Source organism: Thunnus thynnus, chromosome 8, assembly GCF_963924715.1.
Source record: "Thunnus thynnus chromosome 8, fThuThy2.1, whole genome shotgun sequence".
Lineage (NCBI taxonomy): Eukaryota > Metazoa > Chordata > Actinopteri > Scombriformes > Scombridae > Thunnus > Thunnus thynnus.
This window is the reverse complement of record NC_089524.1, coordinates 23,262,358-23,287,200: the sequence shown is the minus strand read 5'-3', so window position 1 is coordinate 23,287,200 and position 24,843 is coordinate 23,262,358. Positions and strand designations below refer to the sequence as shown.

Genomic DNA, 24,843 nt, shown 5'->3' with positions numbered 1-24,843 from the left:
GGCTGTAGTTGATATACAGGTGGACAGCATGCACGCAACAGTATATATATATATATATATAATGTTTGTGTCTGTGAACATGTGTGTGTGTGCGCAAAGCTCAGCGGAAGGCTGGGCGGTTTACAGCGTGTGGAGGAACAGCTCTATGGCACGGAAGCCTCATTTCCACAGCGCAAGGTCGGCCACTTTCCGCACCACAGCCGTGCTCTGCTCCTTGCTCCTCATACATCCTATTATGGCAAAGCTGAGTAGTGGCACATACACACAATTACACATACAAATACACGCAAACTCATGCATGCTCATGTGTACAAACACGCAGGCATCCATGGCACAGCGGACTAAAAGTGGTGGTATGTGTGCGGCAAAGAGCACACCGCAAGAGTGAGAGAGCGGGAAAGACAGAAATGGAGACAGAGGGAGACGGAGGCAATTGAGAGGGAGGGGATCTACTTAGAGTGTTGACATTGCAGGAGCCCACATGTGTGTGCCGGAGCATAATCTTCTCCCTGCTCTCATTGGTTTTTTAATGCGGGTGCTATTTCCATAAACCTGCCTCCTGAATCATTGCCAGCCTCTTACACTCCCCCCAGGTCGAGCTGTATTAATACTGGGAGTAAATGCATGCAGCAAACATATTTCCACCAATGCCTCTCCAAGACAATCACTATTATACACAATGCTAGCATGACAAAAAACGGGGGGTGGCATGTTTTTCTGTGCCACAGCAAATAGACTTGCTGCAGTGACTGAGATTACTTCTTGGATCTGCTGGATTTGAGGAGTGGCGGTGAGAGGACAGAGAGTTTGAGGAGAGTGGGTGGAAGGGGAGGGGGGGGGATGGGTGGGTGGATAGTGTGAAGGATGCAGGATTTTGTCATGATGCTGAGCTGGGTGGAGTAAATCTCTTGCGGACTTGTGTATAAAGCTGTGACACTCACAAGCACACATACCAACTGCTGTAGATATAGCCACTTTGGGCCTGAAGTGTCTCTGTGTTTCTGTTTGTTTTTTGTGTTTTTTAAGAACACACAAAATTTCGTAGCGGAGTTGCCAGAAAACATTTCAATGTCCAGGTCATCACAACATGCTTAATTTGATGAGAGAAAAACTATTTTAAAGTTAATAAACGCAAGCATATCCACATACACAAAAGCACTTGTGTGGTTATGTAACATAAAAAGTAGTGCATCTCCGTCAGCAGCAAACAAGCACAAAACAACGCACAAATAATATATTCAAGCCTCACTGTTGTGGGCGGTGTGTGATCACGGCAAGCTGCCATGTGCACATGTTTTTCTTCCCACCTTTATACACTGCTATCTGTATCTACATAGAGCTGGCTGCAATGCAAAGCCAGCTTACCACACATGCACAGACACACACAGCTAATAGAGTCAAGCAACACACACCTGGTACACTGTCAGCGCTTCTCCTATTCAGTGGCCAAACTTATGTCAGGCACTCGTGTCCCCGAGGTTCCCATCACAATTCACCATAGGAATCTATATTCCAGTCCAGTACACTTGCATTAGGCCATACTGTTCCTTTCAGTGGCTAATGCGTAACAGGGGGACATGGATAATAACATCCAAGAACAGAACCACTTATTTCTAATAATAAGACGACACTGGGTTGTGTGTGTTTGTGTGTGCGGCAAATAGTGTATCCATCTGAGTGTATGTAGACATAGACAGTGTATAAATAACATGAGATGAAGTATCTTTTTTTAATTTATTGATACTTCAAGTATTATACACAGCTACCATTTTTACGATATTTTCATTACATCAAAACATAATTTTGAACTGCATTTTTTAAACAATCCTCATTCAATGTATTCGAATTCTGTTACTTCCTATAATTTTTAATGTTACTGGTGAAGTCCACCTTTCTCACACAAGATTAAAATTGCATACCCATGTGCAAGGGATTAAAAGGAAATGATCCACGCATGTACTTGACATGATATGGAAGACAAAAGCCACTACTGTACATATGTGCCAAATTCCTGGGCATGTTCTTAAGACCTAAGCTGACCACTATACTCAACCTCTCCCTGGAGCAGTCTGTGGTCCCCACATGCCTCAAGGAGTTTACTATTGTCCCTGTACCGAAGTACAACTGGTACAACCTGCCTGAACGACTATCACCCGTAGGCCTTACCTCATTGTTTGTGAAGTGCTTTACCAGGACTACATCTGCTCCTCTCTACCTAATGACCTGGACCCACTACAAATTGCTTATCTGCAAAACAGATCTAGAAACAATGGCAATGAGTGTATGAATGCTGGTGTCCATGTGTAAGCTGGTATGTGTATATGTGGGTGGCCATGTGTGCTCGGTGTTTAACAAAGGGTTCTGCATGTGACTCAGAATAACTTGTTACTGTGGGTGGTACGATTTTCATACATGATTCTAGTCTCTTGCAACATAAAAGTCCAGCACGATGTCGATGGTTTGACCTGAATTCAGATTCAAAATTTAAAATAATAGACATGGATGAGTTACCACGCCGGTCAAAGCCCCATGCAAGAGAGCAACAATGCAGGAGTTAATGACAAAACGCAGACGTTGATAACTCATAACTCATCTCAGGAGAATTCCTAGTTTACATTAATTACTCCGTAGCCCCTGGCAGACTGCATATCAAGCAGGATTTTGCAAACAAACAACTGGCATATCTACTTACCATCAAGCAGTGAAGCAACAGGGGTCACATCGCAAAAGATTTAGGAGCAGGGAAGCTCAAGAGAGAAGGACAGAGGGGGGATGGGAAGCAGTCTCACAATGCATGTGTTCGTTATCATAAAATGTCCTGTATGGTATGCTCTGTCTATGGTGAGTCAAAAGGGTCTATAGGATGTTTAGGGACACTGGTGTGGTATTGTATCTGTGTGGAGCTAGTATTGCACCTGCTTGTGCAGTGTGGCTGTGGTTTTATAGCACACAATTGCCTGTGTTTCCTTGGACCGCTGGTGTTTGTGTGTGTGAGTGAAGTTGAAGGGAAGGGAACAGCAGAGCAGCCTCGTATGTGAGGCCTGACACCCATCAATGTCTGCCTGTTACATTTCTATGACACGCTCTGTCTCAGGAAGAGTATCGGCAGCGGAGCAATGGGAGAGAGGGGAGACAGGAGGATGTGGGGTGGGCAGGACTCGGTGGAGTAGAGGGGTCAACTGGAGGGTTAAAGCAGGACTGAAAGGTACAAGAAAAGGGTTTTATTACTCACAAGTGACACATGGCAACTTTCAGAGACCATGAATGTGTGTGTGTGTGTGTGTGTGTGTGTGTATGTGTGCATGTGCACGCGCTCGAGGAGAAGCTTTCAGAACTGGTGTGTGAAAAATGCAACATGCAAGACTGTGTTTGGATATGTTATCTAAAAACTGCAAAATTTGTACATATCATGACTGTATTTGTATTTTTATTCTGTAACATAAAGTGATGCTGTTTACATTAACAGCACTCAGTCTAAATGATTGTTAAACCTTTCAGAGCCCAGATGGTTTGGAATTCTGCTCTTCTCTTCGAACACACTAAGGCGCCACGCTCCACAAACACGCCTACAATTACATAATTGAGGCCGGCATGTGTACCCGGCACATTATGTTCTGCGGCCACACCGACTTGTGGATGATTGGCTCGTTGGTCTGTGGGATCCCCAATCATTTCCTCTTCTACCTCCTTCCAAAACACGCCAATAATCAGATAACCAATGTGTTTATAAAGATGAGAAGGACAAAAAACAAGTAAAAAAACAGCACACATGCTGTACAATGGTAATATGCAGCCAATGTAAAAGTTTTAACTATGAATGTAATGTGGGAACTGGATAACAGGTTCAAAGATGGCCCCCATTCACTCAAATAAAAATTGCTCGCAGAGTGCATAAGCCAAAAATCTCTAGCTACTTTGCTTCAGCATTGTGCAGTCCACCGCACATGTGCATTAATGGATACATCAACGCATTCCCACTCAGACCATAGACTAGTGATTGGTCACCCACTTTAAAATCACTTTTCTAGGCTCTAGGAAAGTTTGAAATATGAAACCTTCATGGATTAAAAGTTCATAATAGAAAGAGAAATATTTTTTTGCTATTATATGTGTCCTGTCAAAATTTTTACAGACATCTCTTTTATAATGGTAGTCTATGGCGAAAATGCTGCTGCTGTTGCAGTACCACAAGTGGCCACTAGGACAAACTGACATTGTATCCAGCTCTCTTACTGTAATACATCTTTGGTTTTAATTAAGAAGTGAAACGTTTGGCTTGTTGTAGTTTAGTCCACAGCGCCTACCACAGTGTCAGAGAGCAATGGCAACTCCCATGCGGACTGGACAGCGAATTGCACAAGTATGTAAACGTAAATTGTTGTAGACAGTGAGCACACAAACAAAGGGATTGTGCAGGTCGCCACAAGGAGCTGAGAGCTTAAGAAAAGGAGGGGGAGCAGGCAAGAGCACCAGACTTGTTAGTGTCTGTGCCGTCATGTCCCTCATTTATACATTCAGCCACATCAACTATTTAATTCCAATGGTAGGTCAACCCTTAGAAATGCCTTGCCAGGCTGGTGAGAAGGGGGTTGGGGGTTGGGGGGTGGGCATTATTAATGACTATGAGAGAAAGTAACTTGCTAGAAAACCAGACAAAAACTGGACAAAAACTGAAAGAGAAACAGAGAATCCTCCTTTCTTAACACGTTGCTGCACGCAGTTGTAACCTCTCATGAACATGTCCTCTGGCGTTATGTGAAAGAACTATTTTTCCTCTTTCTGTCTTCCGTCTTATTATTCAAATGCAGAGGAAAAAGAGGAATATAACGCCCTCCAGCCTCACGCTTGGCTAATTTGCAGGATAAATGAAACAACTTGTTTTTCAAGAAAGCCACCAGAAAAAATGTTCAAAGTTCGCGGTAGTTGTATTTGCATGTTTAATCTGAAAAATATGCCTTTTGGCTGGGTTTCTCCGACTCTTTGTCTTCTATCAGGGGGTGATGGTGGTGGGGAATGAGGCGAGGGGTGTGAGTGGATTTTTACTGATGTTTCTCCTTGGTGCAGGCTTGATCTGACCATGTTACGCCACGCTGCCTCTGTGGGAAGCCACTTCTACACACCCCTCCTTCCCTCTGTCTCTCTCTGTCATTGTCTTAGTACTTGTGAGGATCTCACAGCGATACAGCTCTGCACAGAGTGTACATACACGCAAATGTATAAAAATATCACAAGTGACATAAAATATAAATGCAGCACTACTACAAGAAGCACAAAGTAAAGTGCAAAAGAATTAATTTCTCTTTACCAAATGAATTATTTCAATCACATTAATCTACATTGTGTTTGACATTTTTCTGTTTGCAGCACGTTTCCAGACATGCAGAGATTTACCCCAAAAACTGTCATTGTATTCTATTGCTTCATAAGTATGAGGCAGAGTAGGTCTGATCAATGCTGGCAATATCCCCTGGAGAACAGACACATGGAAAAGTTTAAACTGGGACTTGCAAAGGCGAAGCTATTGATTGAATAGCTTTCCAAAGTGTTTTTCATCTCTGAGACAAGGAGAATGCCGGCTGGTGTGCAGCCGGGTGCAGATGGCATGGCTGACCACCGTGGAGGAAAGTGAGAGCAAAAAGAGAAGGGGGGGATGGGGCACAGACATACAGACACACTTACCCCTGGCAGTGTTTTCTGTTCATGGAGGGCGTTCTGGGCTTTGATGGCCGACTCTCGGGCGCAGTAGGTGAGGAATGCACAACCTGCAAGAGAGGTACAGCAAATATAAATGTAATTAGAATTATAGTCATCCTAAATATAAACAAAGCACAAAAGCCCTTAAAAATGGCGAATATCAAAACAATGATGAAAATGTAGTAGAAAGAAATTAGACTGGGTCTGATTCAAAATAACGAGCTCCTACATCCACATACTGAGAAATTAACAAAATTAAGGAACCGAATCTGAATAAAGGGTCGCATGAGTTGGTGAAAACACAAAACTACCAGCAAATATTTCTTGGGATAAACAGGGCAAGTTAATGAGAACAGGCAACCGTGCAATACAGCAGGCTACATGTAGACAGTTTTCTATGGCAGCAAGGGGAGAGGAGAAAAAAAAAATGAAACCACAACAAAAAAGGAGCAGATGAAAAGAGAATTCTTTGGATGAATTGCCAGGCCTGTCCAGTCTCCCCATCCCCAGCGCCATGTCCTGTCCAAAGCTCCTAGCAGCATGGCCAGTGTCCCCACCCTGAATGGTTGTGACAGCAGCTGAGACAAAAGGAACAGCACTGCAGGAGAGTATGGTAGGATTGAAAAGGAAAGAAGAGATGAGATCACTGTAGGAACGGAGGAAGGAGGGAGATACTGACAGAGAAGAAGGGAGGATGGGACATGGTGGTAAAATTCTCCAGGGTGAATGCCTAACCTATCCAGCACCAATGTGAAGCATGCACATACACACAACATCTGTCAAAATCACTGCATACATAAAAAAAGAGAAGAGAAGGCAGGGAGAGAAAGAGGGATGGAGAGAAACCAGATGGAGTATTGAAGCAATCATTTTCCCCCTGACTGTCTGAATAAATAGATTTGCTTGTGTTCTATTAATGAGGTTCATATGGGTTACCATGCATCATATTTCTGCCACTCTGAAGATGGTTTATTAGCAGCCACTGCATTTTGGATCTCATTTCAACAGCCAAATTTATTCAGTGGGTGGTGATGTATTAAGTGTCTTTACACTGACAATATTCCAATTCGTTTTGTTGCTGCGATCACATTTACCCATCCAAACATTCACCACCCGTTTTTTTTTGTGTCTTTGCTCGAGGCAACACACATGTAACTGTGTATATGCATCTTTTTCTACCATTTCATTGACCCTTGCACTTTGACTGTTTCTCCACTGTAACCTTTGCAGGACTGCATGTTGAAATGCCATGTCAGTAAGTGATGCATTGATTGGCCTGTAACCTGTTTTGTCTTGCTGCTCTAAGCCTAAAGTCTCTGCACATGTGTGTGTATGTGCTTGGACACCTGCACATTTTATTGGCATGCATTTGACTACTCTCATCCAAATGATAACCAGTTCTTTTTGTTACATTTCCTGAAGCTCTCTTCGTTTTGTTTGGGACAATCACACTGCCTTTCAGTATGTGATGGATTTAGTCCAGGGTCGTGACCTTTGAGGTGGCTGACTGTAGCACTGATGTCACGGTGCAGCCCTCCCTACAGCCCCTCTTGTCCCAGCATCCCTAACCTAATGATTTCCAATCACACACACACTGACACTGCTGCCTAATTCCCCCTCTCTCTTCTGAGTCAACTTTTGAAGAAACACTATGATTGCGGAAATGTCATTGTTGTTTTGGGTTTGTTTGTTTCTCAAATGGTTGAGGGTAATAGGAGGGAATAGCTCCGTTTTGGTTGTTGTTTCTCTCTCTCTCGCTCTTTCTCTCTCTCTCTGGGCTTGTTGTTGTTGATTTACTTGACAAATGCTGGCCCTATCTCTGAATAAGAAACAAGTATTTTGCATTACAATCACAAACACGATTTATTTGTTAATGTGTAATGCATAGGGCATTGAGAATAAATTAATAACAACCACAACACTGGCAAACAAAAGAGAAACATGAACTCCATTTAAATGTGATTCTCTGCTCTTTAATGTATGGCTTAATAAGAATTTGCAGGCCACAGGCGAAAAAGCTTTAACAACTCCATAATTGGAATCCAAACACGTACAAATTGCCAGTGCTGCATTGCATACCAAGTGCAAAATTGTGAGGGGGGGCTGGATGATGAAATTGTTTGAAACACAACAAAAAGCCACTGTAATCGGAGCCTGCTGACACAGCAATGGGGGAAGCCTTCCCATTGTGAGGAGATGATCCTCTGCATCATCTGATAGAAACCTAAAACAGCCTTATCTCACACATTGATTTCAGCTCCAAAGAGAAGAAATTCCTCCTCTCCTCTTTGCCTCCCTTCCCTCCCCTCTTTCTTCTCCTTTGACGTATTTTCTCTTCACCAACTCCGTCTTGTTCTCTGCTCTCCATTCAGCTCATCTCCTATTTCTTAATGATATATTTTTAAGTGTGCGCCGTGTGTGTACTGGGAAATAGGGCAGAGTCTCTTCATCTCCACTGTGTTGAATTGGCATGTACTGTAATTAAAAAGTCTTACATGGAAGAGACAGAGTGAGTGAGACGGAGGGAGAACGTCTGACAGAGTAACTAGTGAAAGATACTGTATAGCTGTAGCGACAGCAGCCATTTACATCCACTGTGGCCCAGACTTTCCATTACCAAAACTGTGTCTTAGTCAAGTCTGTGTCTAGTGTGTGTCTGGTGCAGAACAGTAGGATAATCTGCTAATTGGTTTGTGAAGTTTATAGTCCTGTTAATAAAAATCTATGTATACACCAACACACACACACATCTGTTTCTCTATCCTACTATACCTAAGCACTTGTTTCAGGCACTTATTCAACTAACACTCCGATTGTGTCCCAGTTCCTACTACATACTAACATTATATACAGTAGTATGTAATGATCATGATGATGACAAATGATCATATTGATGTGTTAAATCAGTGGAGTTCCCCCCTTAAGATAACTGATTTTAAAATTATTGTTTGCCCCCAAAATGTACACATTCCTGGCCCTCACTCAATCCAAAAATGAGTCAGTGAATAAAAGAACTGCTGAATCCGGATGAAAGTAATTCATGTAACCGCTGGGGTGCTGTGCTCTGTCACCATGGTAATAAAATCACCCTTGACATGGTAGGCTTGCCATCAACATCAATCAAATCAAAATACCTGACTTGAATAAATTAAAGCCAGAACCAACTATCCTTAATCAATTACCTCGCAGGACTATTAGGAATATAAGCATGAAATCAATACTCTTGGAAAATATAAATAGCAATATCAATCAATACAATAAGCTTTAAAATAATTAACTTTCAAACTAAGTACTAAAATCTACCAACATAATAACAGTATTCAGCTGTTATCTTTTTCTTTGTTAATCAGATTCACCACATCAGTGCAGTGACAAAACCTTGAATGTTACATGTTGCTTTATCAAAAACATTCAGTGGCTTACCGGCAACGTTTTTGTTCAATTTAGGCTACATTACAACAGTGAGCTGCATTTAGCTAAAGTTACACTCACCAGCTTGGGGTTCTACTAGTTTTCACATGAAGGCATTTAGTAAACAGGTAAATTTTAGTATAATAAAGTATAGAAAGTATATTGCGGTGGCCCTGAGGGTCAAAACATGACATTTCAGAAAACACAACATCATTTCAGAAAACACAACATTTCATTTGGCCTGGGACAATACGTCTTGATGCTGAGATAGCGAGACAAGATGCACCAGAGAGAGTGAGAGAGAGATGCCATTGCATCACTCCCTGTCATGCAATAGCATGACAGGGAGTGATGCAGAAAATGCAGCACAGTCTGTGCCAATTTCAAGGTATTTACCCCCCAAAATAGCCTATAACAGCCTGCAAACTTATATAACTGAATGATATGGTTCCCTCACGGTCTGGTACTAAATGTTCTGGTCTGCAGACCGGGGCCTGGGAACCCCTGGTTTACATCAGCTTGAATGCAGACAGGTTCTCTTGATAGCTTTTTCAATGAAGGCAAAAGCCCAGTAGCACACCACTCATTTATGGCCAGTCAGTGCATCCATGGGAGTTTATTTCCTATAGTAGGTTATCATTGACCAATCTTGATTGACTTGGATTCTATCCAATCACAAAAAAGAATTGTTGTCCATACCTTTTCAATTTTGTGAAATGTTGTTGTGTTTTCTGAAATGTCGTGTTTTCTGAAAAGTCAATGTGTTTTCGGAAATGTTATTTTGACCCTCAGGCCCACCATTGTGTATAAATATAAGTTAGTAAGTTGAAGTCTGTTACTCTTCATATTTAACTACTGCTATGAATACTCACTGTTTTAAGGACGGCTCATGTTGTATTTTTTATCGTTCAGCTACATTTTTCGTTTCAATGGTACGTAACGCTAACATCTGACTAGCACGCACACTTTACTCCAACATGTAATCTGATTGGCTAATGTTTTTTGATCGTCTACACCTGCTGTGGTGACGTCGCCATCTACCTATGGACTGTAAAAAATATGGACGTAGTCAACGTGACGTCACCCATTGGTTTGCGAACTGGTGATTTGAAGTTTCGAGATTGACCATTGCCATCTTGGATTTGACCATCGCCATCTGGGATTTGGCCGTCGCCATGTTTGATTTTTGGAGCCAGAAGTGACCGTATTTGGACGAGAGGGTTGCGCTCACCATAGCGCTAGCTGCTAGCATGGTTAGCACGGTGCATTTACAATCTTTGGTTAACAGTGATAATACTAATGCTAATGCTAATTTCCGCTGGCGAAAAACAGGCCTAAAATCGTTAAAACAAAATGTACTCACCGGAAAAAACTGATCATCCGACTCATTGATGCGTCTTTTATTAAAACCAAACGCTGAACAAGACTTTTTTAGATGATCACAATGTACACTTAACTTTAGTAAACTGAAAACACACTGTGAAATAGCAGCAGTTAGGCCTATGGTTACATTACATAAGCAACGTTGTCGCCGTGGTAGTGACTTGTCAATCACAACGTAGCCACGCCCTAAAGCATACGCTGCTTTATCGTCTATTTTACTCTAAATGGGACCATAATTTACAAAATGAAAATCATGCTGTATCGAAGAAGACTTGAAACTACCAATTGAGATCATAAACTCATTAGGAAACAGTTTACTGAGGTAATAAATCAAGAGAGAAGAAGGGTCATTTTCTCATAGACTTCCATACAATCAGATTTCTTTTTGCAGCCGGTGGAGTCGCCCCCTGATGGCCATTAGATAGAAGGCGAGTTTTTGGCACTTCCGCATTGGCTTCATTTTTCAGCCCCGGAGGTTGCTGCTTGCATCTGCCGCGGTATACCAGCATAAAAAGCAATGGTTAATTCATTATTTTTCCTGAATATGTGATTAAATTGGACTAGTCTCCACCCACTGACCACCTGTCTCACCTTAGCTATGAAAATCTGATACAATGATAAGATATACTGTAGAAATGCAGGTGACACCTAAACTGCCACATCTGGATTGAGCTACCAAGGCCATTAAAAAATATATATTTTCAAAATAATAAATTAAAATTGTTTAAATTATTTATAATATATACCATCTTATGTGAAATAGATATTATTTGATTATTTTGATTTCTGTAAATGTGCTAGTGTTAGTCAGCCAGCTAAGTTTCAACAGCAGTCCTTTGGCAGATGTTCTCAAACCAGTAGGCTATCTTATTTAGTAACTCTGCAAATATATTTTGATTTTTTACAAGCACAGCTAATCAAATCTGTAAGTTTTCACAATTATCAAGACCTGTGACCTCCATGGGCCTCCAACTCTACAGTAAGCCATGCTTTGTTTTTTGATTGCTTGTATTGTTAATTTAATTTCAAGTGTCTAGCATGGAAATTTTCTTTGATAACATTTCACAAGAAACTAACTACCTCAGCAGTTAATGATATTTATAAACTGTAGCAGGACCATGAAGAGATTAATTTGTGTCCGCCACTATGACAACTGACTGCTACAGGGTGTGACGTCAACTGCAGGAACTCAAGACGAACATCCTGCCACTACATCGGCATTGGGCATAAATCGTGTACTGCAGACTCGTCAAATATAAATGCAATTCTTAGGAGACTGGACTGGCTTAAACACAAGCTCTCTTTTCACTAACCCTTTCATACCCTCTTTGCTCCCTTTTCTCCATCTCCTTGCCCCAGAGGAGCCAAGCTGCCCCAGTGTAATGAAAAAGTGTGAACTTGCTCTCAATGTGGCATTTCCTTGGCCAGAAAGTGTGAAGGTAGCAGAAACCGAGCCAGTCCTGGCAGCAGCCTCGCTTGCTCCCTCACACATCATTTGCACTCTTTGGAAAATGCTATCACTGTGGGTAGATTACTTGCTTACTTCATTTACTGCCATGTGGGGCTCCGGAGGAACTGATAGCCTTTCAGAGGGGTCGGAAGCTGAAACACACATCATCAGCACTGATACAATGTGATTATGACCTGAATCATTGCCAGCCGGGGAGGCAGGAGGCTCAGTGGCGCAGATTGACCGTGAGGGGGGTAATCAGTCTGGTCTCGGAGAAGCTTTTAACTCATATAATCACTCCCTCACCTTTGAAAAAAAGATCCTCGATCTGTTCACACACTCAAACAATCATGCTGATGCTCAGGGAGAAGGAGGACAGATTGAGGGAGGACAGACAAAGAGGTATAATAAAGAAGAGCTGGAGCATGGAGTTGGCAGGGACTTTACAAAATGCTCTCACTCATTGTTCTGACAACAATATTTTCTCTGCCCAGGCCTAATGGGCTTGTAATGAGTGCTGTAATATAAGCAGTAGCCTAGCGTAACCTGTAAACCTTAATTAAGTCAGACAGCCACCTTAAAGAGAGCCAACGACTGTGCTCAGTCACCATCTCCTGATCCTGACTACACCCTTCCATCACACCTTCATAAATCACTCCATCCCTTCATGTCTCCTGCATCCAGCTCCAAATCCTCCTCCATTTCTCCTTTCACTACCCCTCCCATCGTCACCTCACCTTGAGCAATGGCTGGGGGAGGATGAACGTTGCAGAGCACAGAGGAGCATCGGTGTCCATCATGAGGGCAAAAAATAGTCCCCGGACCCTCCCTGGTATCCTCTCTGACCCCTGAGTAGGAGACCTCAGCCATTGATTTGTTGCTACTCACTCACATAGACTACACTAGCCTCCAAGCAGCAGTCAAACAGATCCATAGGCAGCACATCCCAAAGGACCGCCTGTTTGCCTGTGTGGATGTATGTGTGTACTTATAGAGTGTATATGTGTGATGGTGCAGCGTGCAATGCCTAATGAGTGTGACAAATGCAATAAATTCTTTCTGAAATGCTCTGCCAATGTTTCAGGATCAATACTGGGGCAAAGAAGCCATCATAACAAAGCAGGAGACAGACTTTGACACCTTCGAACTCGTAATCTATTGTGTGGCTCGAGGGTTAAATAGTTCTCTCTGGGCACAAGTGGTGCCACATATAGTCCTACTGTATAGTATTTCTCTCTATAATTAACATGCACGTATTACTACATATTGTAGGTTTAACATTAAGAAGACTGAAAACAGTAACACAGTTCCAAGTCATTCCTAATAAAGTTCCTAAGGAAATACTGCTTGGCGGTAGGTGCAGCTTTGGGAGATGACGTGACAGATTGCAATAGGCCACCCATCCCCAGGTTGGCCAGAACTCTTTCAATATATGGCTCTGTAACACTTACGATACAGCACTTTCTCCCACTGTACTGTAGCCTTTACAGTAAGCCTTGGCTTTTGTAGACTATGTGGGTACTAAATCCCTCCTCTGCTATTACAGTTTTTCTCAATTGCTTTGACACATTTCTCAAAAGATTTTCCCAGTACTTGAAAAGATTTTCTCAGAAGTTCTCAGCACTGAAGATGCATTTCCCAAAACAACTTATATGTGCAGCAAAACAATATAGTTAAAAGGCTGTAACTCATCCAAAGTTATTGTCAAAGTTATTGTCAAAGAGTCAAAAGTCATTGCCACCAAAATGACACGTTTGTAAAACCAAGGTTTTTCAAAATGTTTCGATGTTTTGTCAGAATGACATTGGACTTTGGAATTGTGTTCCTCAACTCCTAATTTCCAAACAGTCTTGTCCTACATGTTTTCACTGAAACTGAATGCCTGCTGTACCAGAGAATTATTTTTCTAAAGCTAACTGATTGCTATTGTGCGTCAAAGTGAATACTCTTCAGATGCTGTTTTCAAGAGTACAAGGTTTCACATTCCACTTTATAAAGCAAAAGATAACTTAGATTTGCTTGTAATGTGCATGTAATTTTATTTTCCTGCAATTCTCAAAATAGAGTTACAGTGTTGGAAATCACTGGACCTCCTGTCACTCCTTCTGTTTGGCCACAGATTCTCATCGATCTCACATGTCATGTCATCATAAGCAGCATCCATTGCAACAAGCAAAGACATTTGATTTTGTGGTCAATGATCTTATACTTTACACATCCACTTTACACCTCCGTTGCCCCCTCCAATGTTCATCTGAGCAGGCTCCTCCATGTTCACAAATTGCAGTAACTCTGTTGCCCTCAAGCACTATAAATGTTTTACAATACCTATACTCTTGACTTACACCTGTAAGCTAACTGTACAGCACGTGCCATTGGTTGATCTAAGATGTGAGAAACTCCTCATTCATAAGTGAAGTTAGAGATTCACCTGACAACAAATTTATCAATTTAGCAGACTTAACGACCATGCCACATCGATGCAATTCATGAAACACTGGCTCGGCAGATATTGACAATTAGATGGACTATTCTGCATGTGATGATTTACACAATGAAAGAATTCTAAAATATTTTTGAGAAAAAAACCTATTCAACTGAGAAGAAACAATCTATTTTGATCACAAAGACATACACAACCACAATTGTACACATTGTAGACAATTGTACTTAGTCATCTTCCTATGTGTGCTAAAACATTTGAAAAATGGTAACAAAGAATGAGAAATGCTATTTCTTCAAATGTCATCTGAGAACTGAGCCAAAGCAACTGAGAAAAACTGTAAAGCCAGGGCCAGATCTATAAATACATCTAGTGGCCAGCATCCCTGATGAGCAAGCTAATTGACACTGTTAATGGATGGAGTTTCACAGAGCTGTAAATAATGTGTAGGTTCACACTTACTGCCTCCTGCCGTGTTACTTCTGGGAGGGCAACGGGAGTTTACCTGCCAAGTCCTGTCTTTCTAGCCCGCCGTCCCTCCCTCCCCCAGACAAGTCTGCTCCGGCCAGGGGATTTACACAAAAATCAATAAAAGTTTCTCTGAGCCCCCCTCCCCAACCCCCCAGTCAAAGTCAGAAAACTGCATCTCCTCCTCTTCATGTACTATAACAACCTCTTGGAAAAACAAACAAGGCCAGGCAAAAGGAAATAATAAAATTGCTTTCACTTGGCTTGGCTACTACTGTATATGATACAACACAGTACACCATGTTTCCACTGTCTTCACTTAATGAAACCGATTGGCATATTTGATGTGATATCCCTTGCAATGCTTGTCCTCTTTCAAAAGGTGAAAAGCATTTGAACCTTTGAGACAGATCAATTGATCATCGCAAAGCCACAATCATAGATGACTGGCAGCTGCAGACTGACTGGCTACTGAGAAACGGATCAGGTTCTCTGTCACTTTGATTCTACAAATTGAAAGATACCTTTAAAGACAGCACTTCAAAGGCCCAAAGGTTGCTTGGATGGAGTGATTGAAATAGGGATAAGGAAGAAAGACATGTGAGGAGGAGGAAAAACCACACACATGTACACATTCCTCTTCCTTATACAGGCCAACTTGAGAGGAAACACTCATTGCACATGTCTTTATAAACAAACTTGTAATGAGTACTCTGCTTCATGTAGTTGTTCTTTCCATTCAGTGCATACACTGAATGGAGCATAGCACGCTGTATTCCAAACACATATTGTTAATTATGCCTGGCATGCCAAAAAAAATACAGCTTTGTGTCCTTGTCCTGGCTTTCTTCATTTATTTATCTCATGTCACCACTGAGGTGGAGAGGAGTAATAATTAACACTAATGGTCTGACTAACAAGCAGGCACCAGGGTGTTAATTGCATTGACGTATATTTCCTAGTAACCACATTCAGCCTAGAGGATTCCAGAAATACTGTTGTGTTAATGACCAACCAAGAAATGATTAACAGATAGATAGATAGATAGATAGATAGATAGATAGATAGATAGATAGATAGATAGATAGATAGATAGATAGATAGTATTCTGAATAGTATCCTAACAGACGAAACAGATATGACAACCCATCAGCCATTAATTAATTTGAGTAGTCTTTTTTAATTAAGCCAGATCTACCGTTGAACAGTGAACCACAGAATGGCTGCCATGTTGGAACTCACATAAAGTCCACATACCCAACCAAATTAACATTTGATCATCAAAAAAGAAACACAAATTCCATCTTTCATCAGTTTCTTTTGCACTATTTGGCTTTCAATTTGCTTGTATCACACTGAAAATGTAAATGTGATACATCTCCAGTACAAAGCCTCTGACCACTTTGTGTCTCTGGCAATAAAGCACAGAGACTGTTAGCTACAGTGTCACTCCTTCACTGGAAAAGATAGATGGAAGGAGTGAGGGGAGAGATGGCCGCGTGATGGAAAGGATGGGGTGTGAGAGGAGGGGGGGGGGAATGAAGGGGATACGGCCCTACAGTCGCCCACATATGCTCCCTCTGTCTCTCCCTCATTCTCTCCCTCCTTTTGAGCACAGTATGGGAGCAGTCTTTTGGGGGGAGGCTGGCAGGCAATCAGTGATGTCATGCCAGCAGTGCAGCGATGGCAGCTTAACCTATTTTCGGAAATACCACAGAATTTCTATTTATAACCGTGCTGAGCAGCATGTATCTTCACACATCCCTCACGGACCTGAGCATTCGTAGACATTTTCCAATCTAAAATGTGCCTTCATCCCAAGTTGGGGATTGCTTAATATCTGTAGGAAAAAGGGGCTTGACAGTGAAAGTGTTATTTACCATTGTCATAAATACCATTTGGGGAGGTTATGTAGACTATGTTGTCAGTTTTAGCATATTTTATTCTGTTGTCATAAGAGCATTTTTATTGCTTATATTGGAAATTGAGGAATAAAAAAAGCTATAAAAAATAAACCTTTCAGACCAGTAGCTGTATCAGCAATAGCAGCAGCAAAAGTGAGGTGATCATTTTACACATCTACCAAACTTGGCCTCTGCTTCTCCTCCTCCTCCATCCTACATCCCTCCCACCCTCCAGTGCCCAAACAGCTCTCAACCTGTCAGAGGTATCCCGCATGTCCCAAGCTGAGCCATCACTCTACTCTCCCACTGCCTTGGGATAAAAACGACCATTTGTTTCTGCATCTCTGACAAACACTTTATCTTTTCCCCTCCACTTATCCATCTGTCCATACATCCATTGTTCTGTGCCCATGTGTCTGTCTGTCATTTGCTTTGTGGGTCTTGCTGCATACATGTGCCATCCTCCCTGTCCAATTCCTCTCCGTCACATTGGGCTGTGTGACAGAGACGGATCGAGTGACAGTGCTAAGTCATATCCCCGCTGCTTTGTGTTTGCGCGCACTCTCGGGCAGATACATGTACGACATTCATGCATTGTTCATTCACACCAGCATCATCGGCTCAACCATTTGGCAATCAGAGAGATGTGACAGCTTGACTAATCTGTGATTGTTTTTTGGCCAAAACATGGGGGTTAGCGAGCCCTCCAAGGGCACAGTACTATAAGGCAAGACAAATAACTTATTATTTTCCAGGCTTGTACAAGGCTTTATCGCATGAGTTCTCCTGAACCATTCCAAAATGGAGAGGGATTATCACAAAACATTGCATTAAAATCTCCTCTCTGCCCTCTCCCTTGTTATTTCATTTTCCTTCTAAAATGAATCTGTGCCCAGCCAGGCTCAAACACAACTTTAAAGAGCTCATGCTATTCTAACAGAAACCACCAACCCCCTCCTCCTCCTTCCCTCCCTCCTTTTTTTCCCCCTCTGTGCCTTTATAACCCCCCCTTATAAGAGCACACTCTGCTCTGTAGGCAATGGCACTTTGTTAAGCTACCCATACAAAATAGATAGGCTTCCCCTCTATTTAGACTAAGAAAATAGCTGTGACCTTTGTGCATGAACGAGAAGGCGGTGCACTTCTATCGACTCTACCTTTAGAAGAGAAATATGACCTGCAACATGCCAAAAATAAGACAACCCACGTCCTCTCTTTAAATTTTTGAAAATACTGTCAGCACAGTCATAAAAGGCAGACGAAAGTATATCAGCAAATTTCTAATGAGTTCAAATATACTTCCTATCTTGTTGTACTAATTATCATAATAATGTTATACAGTATAATAATATATCTAGCCTGAATTAATGTTAGCTGCCATGAATAACTAATTGGTAATTGTCCAAATACTTTTTGAACAAAATTTTGGGATGCTATTATATCACAGCAACAATTATATCATCAAAACATTTGTACTAACAAACTCCAAGAGGCAAACACCAAGCCGAGACAGCAATGTATTAACTTAAAAGTAGCAAAGTGAGAAATGTAAAAGTAACAACCTGTTTACAGTGTCTTAAATCACAAACACCTATGCCATTATCATCATGCCTCCTACTGTGACACTGTCACCAAAAACCCACAATGTAAAACAAATCACGACAGAGAAACATGTATTCTATTCAATGGAAAACACATGTACTGTAGGTTTTTATAAACGAGTGTCTCAGTGATGAAGTTGGTCCATGTTTCCCCTCAGATCTCACAGTGCATCTCCCCATGTCTGTCCGCGCTCCAGGCAACCATTAGCAAACATATTCCTGAAAGGTCACAGAATAACGCACTTCCAACATACTGAAAGCATAATATACTGCAAGCCATAATGAATGTTGCACTGGCGCAGGAAATCAATCCATCTGAAAGGCTCTCCTGGGCGGGGATTAAGGGGAGAAGCGGAGACAGAATAAAAGCCAGGTGAGTTCGGTGTGTGGACACTAACCTCCAGCAGAGCGCGGCCTTGTCGGCATCTAAGATTGGCAATCTCCTTGGAAAACCAAAGAAGAAAGAAAAGAGGAAAGGAGAGGGAGGTAGCTCTCCTCATCCTGAAGTCAAGACCCATAGCGCCTGTCAGTACCAGTTGAGCTGCTGCATCTTTTATGAGGAAAGCCCTGTTGCTTATTACAATATTTACAGGCGTTTAAAGATTGTGAAGCGAGTGTTGTTACTGCATTAGCTTGGCTCGGTGGCCTTCGCTCACTGGCCCTGACAGAAGATTTTATTCTTTGTTTGTTAAATCAAATCGCTGCAAAAAACTGCAAGGAGACTGAGAATAGCTTTTCCCGCGTCTCGGCAGTCACACTCTCAGCACTGAAATGGAATTAGTTTCTTCTTAAGAACTTCATGTTTGATTTCATTAGCAACCATACAATAGTCACACTGGCAAAAGCCCTGGGATAAAAGCACAAAGTCCACTGATGTCTGTTTGTTAAATTAGTAATATCATCACACAGTGTTGTGTATGTATCATCCATGTCCACTTCTACAGCTCTGTTTATAGTCTGTAAGTGAATTTATCCCATCTGTTTCCTCAGGGGGGATGCTGTCCTACAGCAGTGCCGTGATCTTTGACACTTTCCATAAGGCTCATATAATATGGAGACGTGTATACGTGCACTCACACTCCATCATATCAAAGAGGAGAGAGAGGCTTTAACAAACCAGAGCTTAGTTTAATCAATGCTACTGCCTTTCAAGTATCGTTTTACATAGGAAAGGGCAGCTTCATATTAATACTATGTCAGTTTGGTGCTATGCATATGCATTTTTCCAACTATTCCTGTTTCTCTCCTTCTCTCTTTTTTATTGGGGGGAAACCACAGAGGAGCGCTATCTATCAGACTAGCTCAGAGGGAGAAAAAAAATAAAAACTTGAATAAATATTTCATTAGATTATTCTGTGATTGAATGTGCTTCTGCTTGGATGGGGTGTACGGCAATATCTCTGGTCCATTTATAAATGCATTAACACAATGATACCCGACACTAGCTTATTGATACCAGGCTGCCTCGGCTGGCAGATTGGAGCAGCGTTGTTTTGTCTGTCTGTCTGCTGTGCTGAATCACACCTGCAGATACAAAAATCTTTCTGTCTTGTCTTTATCTTTTCTTTGAGCACACGTTACTTAACTGCAACTGAGGGAAGATTTCTCAATCTCAGCCAAACTCATATTATATAGTCTGTTCTGACAAAATGAGCAATTTCAGAGAATTCAGAGCTGTCACTTTGAACAAAGAAAAAAAATGTGACAACAGCAACCTTGACACATGAGAAACATGACACAAATAAGACGATTAAAGCCTTGGTTCTGCATATATACATACACATCAACATGCAAGTATGTTCTGCATGTGCTTTAAGTGGAAGCTAATTATAGCCAAAGGGAGAAGTTTTCACAGTCTGTGATAAATTCAACATCAGGAAATCCTCTACCTATTAATACCAATTGGGTGACAATAATTGGCAGGACATCGACAGCGTGGGGAGAATTAATCATTTGAAGAGGCAGACTAGACTGAATTTTTAATTGGCAGAGGCAGCCACTGTTTAGGGAGGCAACCAGCTGATCACCCAAGAGACTGCTGCTTCAGACAATGCACATTTGCTAATCCTCTTGAGTCAAGTTATTATGGCCATGCATTATTATCACGCTTTACAAACTAATTCCATGTTTTCCCTCATGGATTACCACGGAGGGAAAATAGTTGCATAAGAAAAGAGGAAATAATAAACACACAAAGCACAATGTGGATGAAATGAAAATCAAAATGACAAAACAACTGCAGTGACTACAAATGCTTAGTATGATGAAAATAGTGTGTGCGTGTGTGTGTGTGTGTGTGTGTGTGTGTGTGTGTGTGTGTGTGTGTGTGTGTGTGTGTGTCCTTTTGAGGGTGATGTTCTACTGTTTCCATCAGGATCCATACTTCATAATCCTTTTAGCTTAATAACATAATTTTCTATAAAATAACCTCATCAGAGATCACTGACATATTAATGTTTGATTATGTATTGTTAATTGTGTGGCAAGGATTCATTACATTCTAAGCCATTTAATTTGACTGAACTATACTTATCTAAGCTAAATTAACAGTTTGCAACTTAATGAATATGAGCAGAAATTCACTTTGAATAATACATTTGGAGTTAACTTTTTGTAACTACCTGCATTTAAACAGGCTAATGTTTTAGATTTATTTGGTTATTTATCAAATTAGTAGAAATAAAAGGAAAAAAAACCCTCATGATTTATGGATATGAAATGGATATAAAAGTTCACTGGATGGATTTTTTTTATGTCATACACTTTTATAAAAAGGGATTTCACTTTGTTACTCATCTTCTTTGACTTTGACTTTTACATTTCAAACTGACAAGGGGCCTGAGGAAGACATCACACAGACTTTCACTGAATAAAAGCTTTGCATCTCATTTACAGATTTTATGAAAATAATTTACTTTAGTTGCTCTATTTTACCACCGCAGAAAGGATGATGTAATAAACCAATTGTAGTGATGGTAATATGATGATGAAAACAGACAAAAAGAAGTTTCTAATGTGAAAAACAATCTAGATGTGCAATTAATTTTCTATATTTATGCTAAACTGTTATTAATAGTGAACAACTGTTTTTATTAGTTGTAATTGTGTCATTTAGTTCACTTGAATTATATACAGATCTATCAAAACTCTATTTTCTCTTGATGCAAATACATCTAAGAGCCTGAATTGTCTTTTCCCGGACACAGTGATGAGGTGACAATCACTCCAGAGCTAAATACTGCAATCATTATGCAACACGGGGCAATGACATTTTAGTGTATGTATGCACACACATGCACACACAAACACAAACTGATGAATGGGAAATGAGTGCTATACTGAAAAAAAAGTCTTTCCTTCTGTGCGCTGACAATATCAACTGTAGAATCATGAAGTATGTGGCTAATAGATGCTGTTATAGCTTCATCTAATAGTCTGTCCAGCATGAGGCCTTCATGAACCAAAACATGACATTTTGTGATCCAAATGTGATCACAGACGCTCTGCAAGGACATTTTTTCATCAGCTCATTTCAGAGTGGACATGCACATAAACAATAAAGAACATATATTTGTGTACACGTTTTCATTTAAAGGATCTCCTTCAATTTATAATCATTTAGAAAGAGGTTTCTTTAATTATGTACCAAAATATTGTGACAAAATGATAGTCATGGCTGTTTTTGACGGGACAGTCTTACAACCACAGAGATTAAATCACTTATTAAACCATAACTGTTACAAAAGAATAAAGCTTATTATTAATTAGATTATTACAACCTATATACACACCTACTTAGCGGGTCTTTGTTCAACAGTGGCTACATAAAATACCAATAAAATGTAATCGAGAAATTTAAAGTTGGTTGCAAGTGTTGTGGTGATGGGCAAAGATGATGATGAAGATGATGAAGATGATGATGATGATAATGATGATGATGATGATGATGATGATGATGATGATGATGATGACGTCTACACTGCGTGATCGACTGTAAGGGGGACCACGTATTATGAAATTAATTTCCCACCCAGGCAGTGATCTCCGCCATATATCTTTGATAACCAACTTCATTATGGAAGGTGGAAGTTGTCACTGTGTACAGTGAGCGGTGTGGATTTACACCCTCTGCCTCCCTCAGCTTCCATTTCAGCAGCAGCAGCAGCTTCACTGCCCACTCTCCGTGGAGACGTCCGTCATCTTATGACACTTCATGCGCCCTTTTGAGCCATCGAGGTATTGAACTGATTTCCATGTGTCGGCTTTGCACCCAGGAAGCTCCATTCGCACATGGAAAGATGTTAAAGAAAGCATGTGGATGAATAAATGATGCCGCCCCTCCGTAAAAGATGGGACTGGCAAGAGGAGGCTCTTTAAAAATGCATCCTTTCCAAGCGCCTCTGCCCCACTTAGGAGCGTTTTAAGAAAATACTGTTCAATTCCAATAAATAAAATAAAATAAACAACGCAGCCAACACAGTTTGCCACCCTATCATTTATAATAATAAATAAAATCAGAATATTAACAATATTACATGTTGATTTCCCGCGTAATCAGAAATCAAGATGGAAATACAAAGGCTGTAGAAAATATTAGGTTGTTAAAAATGAATAAGAAGCTGCTTTATGAGCAAAACAGTCATAATTGGGACAAAATGCCAAAGCCCATGAATGTAAGATGAAAATATGTAAGCATTGATGCTCATGATAGTGATGAAGTGTTTGGAACAGTAGACTGAAATGATTTGTGGATTAAGCTGATAAAATGTAAAAAGTGAGTCATAGCCAGACTTTCTGCGTTACTATTTCAACACGGTTGAAAAGGTTCAGCTAATAATAAACAATTATGAAGCTATATGGGGGCTTCGCAGCCATTTGAGGGGCGACACGTTACCTTTGTGCATGCCGGTGTATCGGTCCTTGAGAACTGTCAGTTCGTGGATTTTACCAAACTGTTCAAACAGGGGTTTCAGGTCTTTTTCTTCCAAGTTCCGCGGTATCTGCCCGATAAACAGCTTAATGGCATCTTGGTCTTTCATGTTGCCGCTCTCCGGATGAATTGAAATGGGTTCTGACCCGTTCATGGGTTTCGGAAATGTGATCTGAGGGTACTGGCGCTGATGTGGGATAAGTAGAAGTGGTTGTTGGCTCGGTGGTGCCCCCGGTCCGGTGAAAACCAGGCTGGAGTGAGCGGGTTGGGGCTGCTGTGGATGCTGCTGCCTTCTTGTTTCAGTCTGCGTGAATCTGGCCATTCTGAGCTGGGAGCAGAGTGGATAATAATGACAACACACACACACACTGTGAGAGAGCAAGCACTCAGCTGGAAACCAGGCTGACTTTCTATCCGACACACAACACACACGCACACACACAGCACAAGGCAGAAGGGGGTGATAGTTGTGAAATAAGCGTACAGGAGCGATATTAGACACTCTGGAGCGACACCCAGTGCCATTTATCAAGTACTTCAATTTAGGACAAAAAGCATGCAGGGATTATCTGTACCTGTTTGTAAAATAGTTTCCTTCTCAACAGTCGAGGAAGAATCATTTACTTGAGTAAAAGAAGCAACGCTGCCAAAAAATCTTCCATAAGACCTTTTTCACAGCAGACATTTTGAGTTGTCATAGTGGGAAAAGCACAAGTGTTACTAATAACTTTAACAATGACTCCTTTCTATTCAAGTGTCTCAGTAACCGTGACAACCATCATGAAGTTAATAAATGTTTTTCATACTGTGACATGTCAAAATGTCTGGTGAAAAAGCAGTAAAAACTCTTCATTTAAAGATTTAGCTGAATACAAGTAAACATCAAGTATTGGCAGTAATGTGTACAGAAGTTGTTCTACACTGTTTCAGTTATTGTGACAACAGAGTCTTACTACTTTATGTAGAAGTTTAAATGCTGATGTAAAGTAAAACATGGTGGAAAAACTTAGAAAGCCTCACAGAATTAAAGTAGTACCTCACCTGTACTAAAGTACAGTATTTGAGTAAATGTCTTTAGTTATTTTCTTTGCTTCTCAACATAAAACATTAAGTAGGTCTTCAAGTAACAATCTATCAGTTCCCAAACTACAATGATATAAATTGTCATGTGGATGTCAAGATCAACATGGATGCTGAGAATAACCATTTTGTCTATTATCAGTGTGTAAATCACAGAGGCTTATTGACACAGAGAAACTGACCTTTTTCACAGCAGCAGACATTTTGAGCAGCAGCAGGAAAAGCACAGGTGCAATTAATAACATAAATTGACTGAATCCCATTTAATTTTAGTAATTCACTATATTAGTTTAGTGCATGATGGTTCACTGGTATGACTTCCTTGGAAATTTGAATTGAACTGAGCCATTGTTGATGTTTTCACTTCCACCTGTGCTTTTCCTGCTATGACAAGTCAAAATGCTGCTGTGAAAAGTTTCTATTACTGGTATTTATACTGTTGCTCAAATGTACGTCTATCAAAAGGCTTAAATGATACA

At 40.9% G+C, this 24,843-nt stretch overlaps 1 protein-coding gene and 1 pseudogene across 6 annotated transcripts in view; both read right to left on the bottom strand.

The window, feature by feature from the left end:
• Positions 1-2,171, bottom strand: part of LOC137188489 (uncharacterized) — a 68,596-nt pseudogene extending 66,425 nt beyond the window's left edge.
• Positions 1-24,601, bottom strand: part of celf5a (cugbp, Elav-like family member 5a) — a 191,546-nt gene extending 166,945 nt beyond the window's left edge. For 5 of the 6 annotated variants that reach the window (XM_067597287.1, XM_067597289.1, XM_067597288.1 and 2 more), the window contains exons 1-2: positions 23,249-24,601; positions 5,680-5,762 (exon numbers count right to left, since the gene is read on the bottom strand). In XM_067597287.1, the coding sequence (XP_067453388.1) occupies positions 5,680-5,762; positions 23,249-23,606 (441 nt within the window). In that variant the 5' untranslated portion in view covers positions 23,607-24,601. Of the gene's footprint in view, positions 1-5,679; positions 5,763-9,977; positions 11,132-23,248 lie in introns of those variants that run through there. The other variant, XM_067597292.1, reaches the window with a different exon arrangement.
• Between the last annotated feature and the right edge of the window lie 242 nt (positions 24,602-24,843).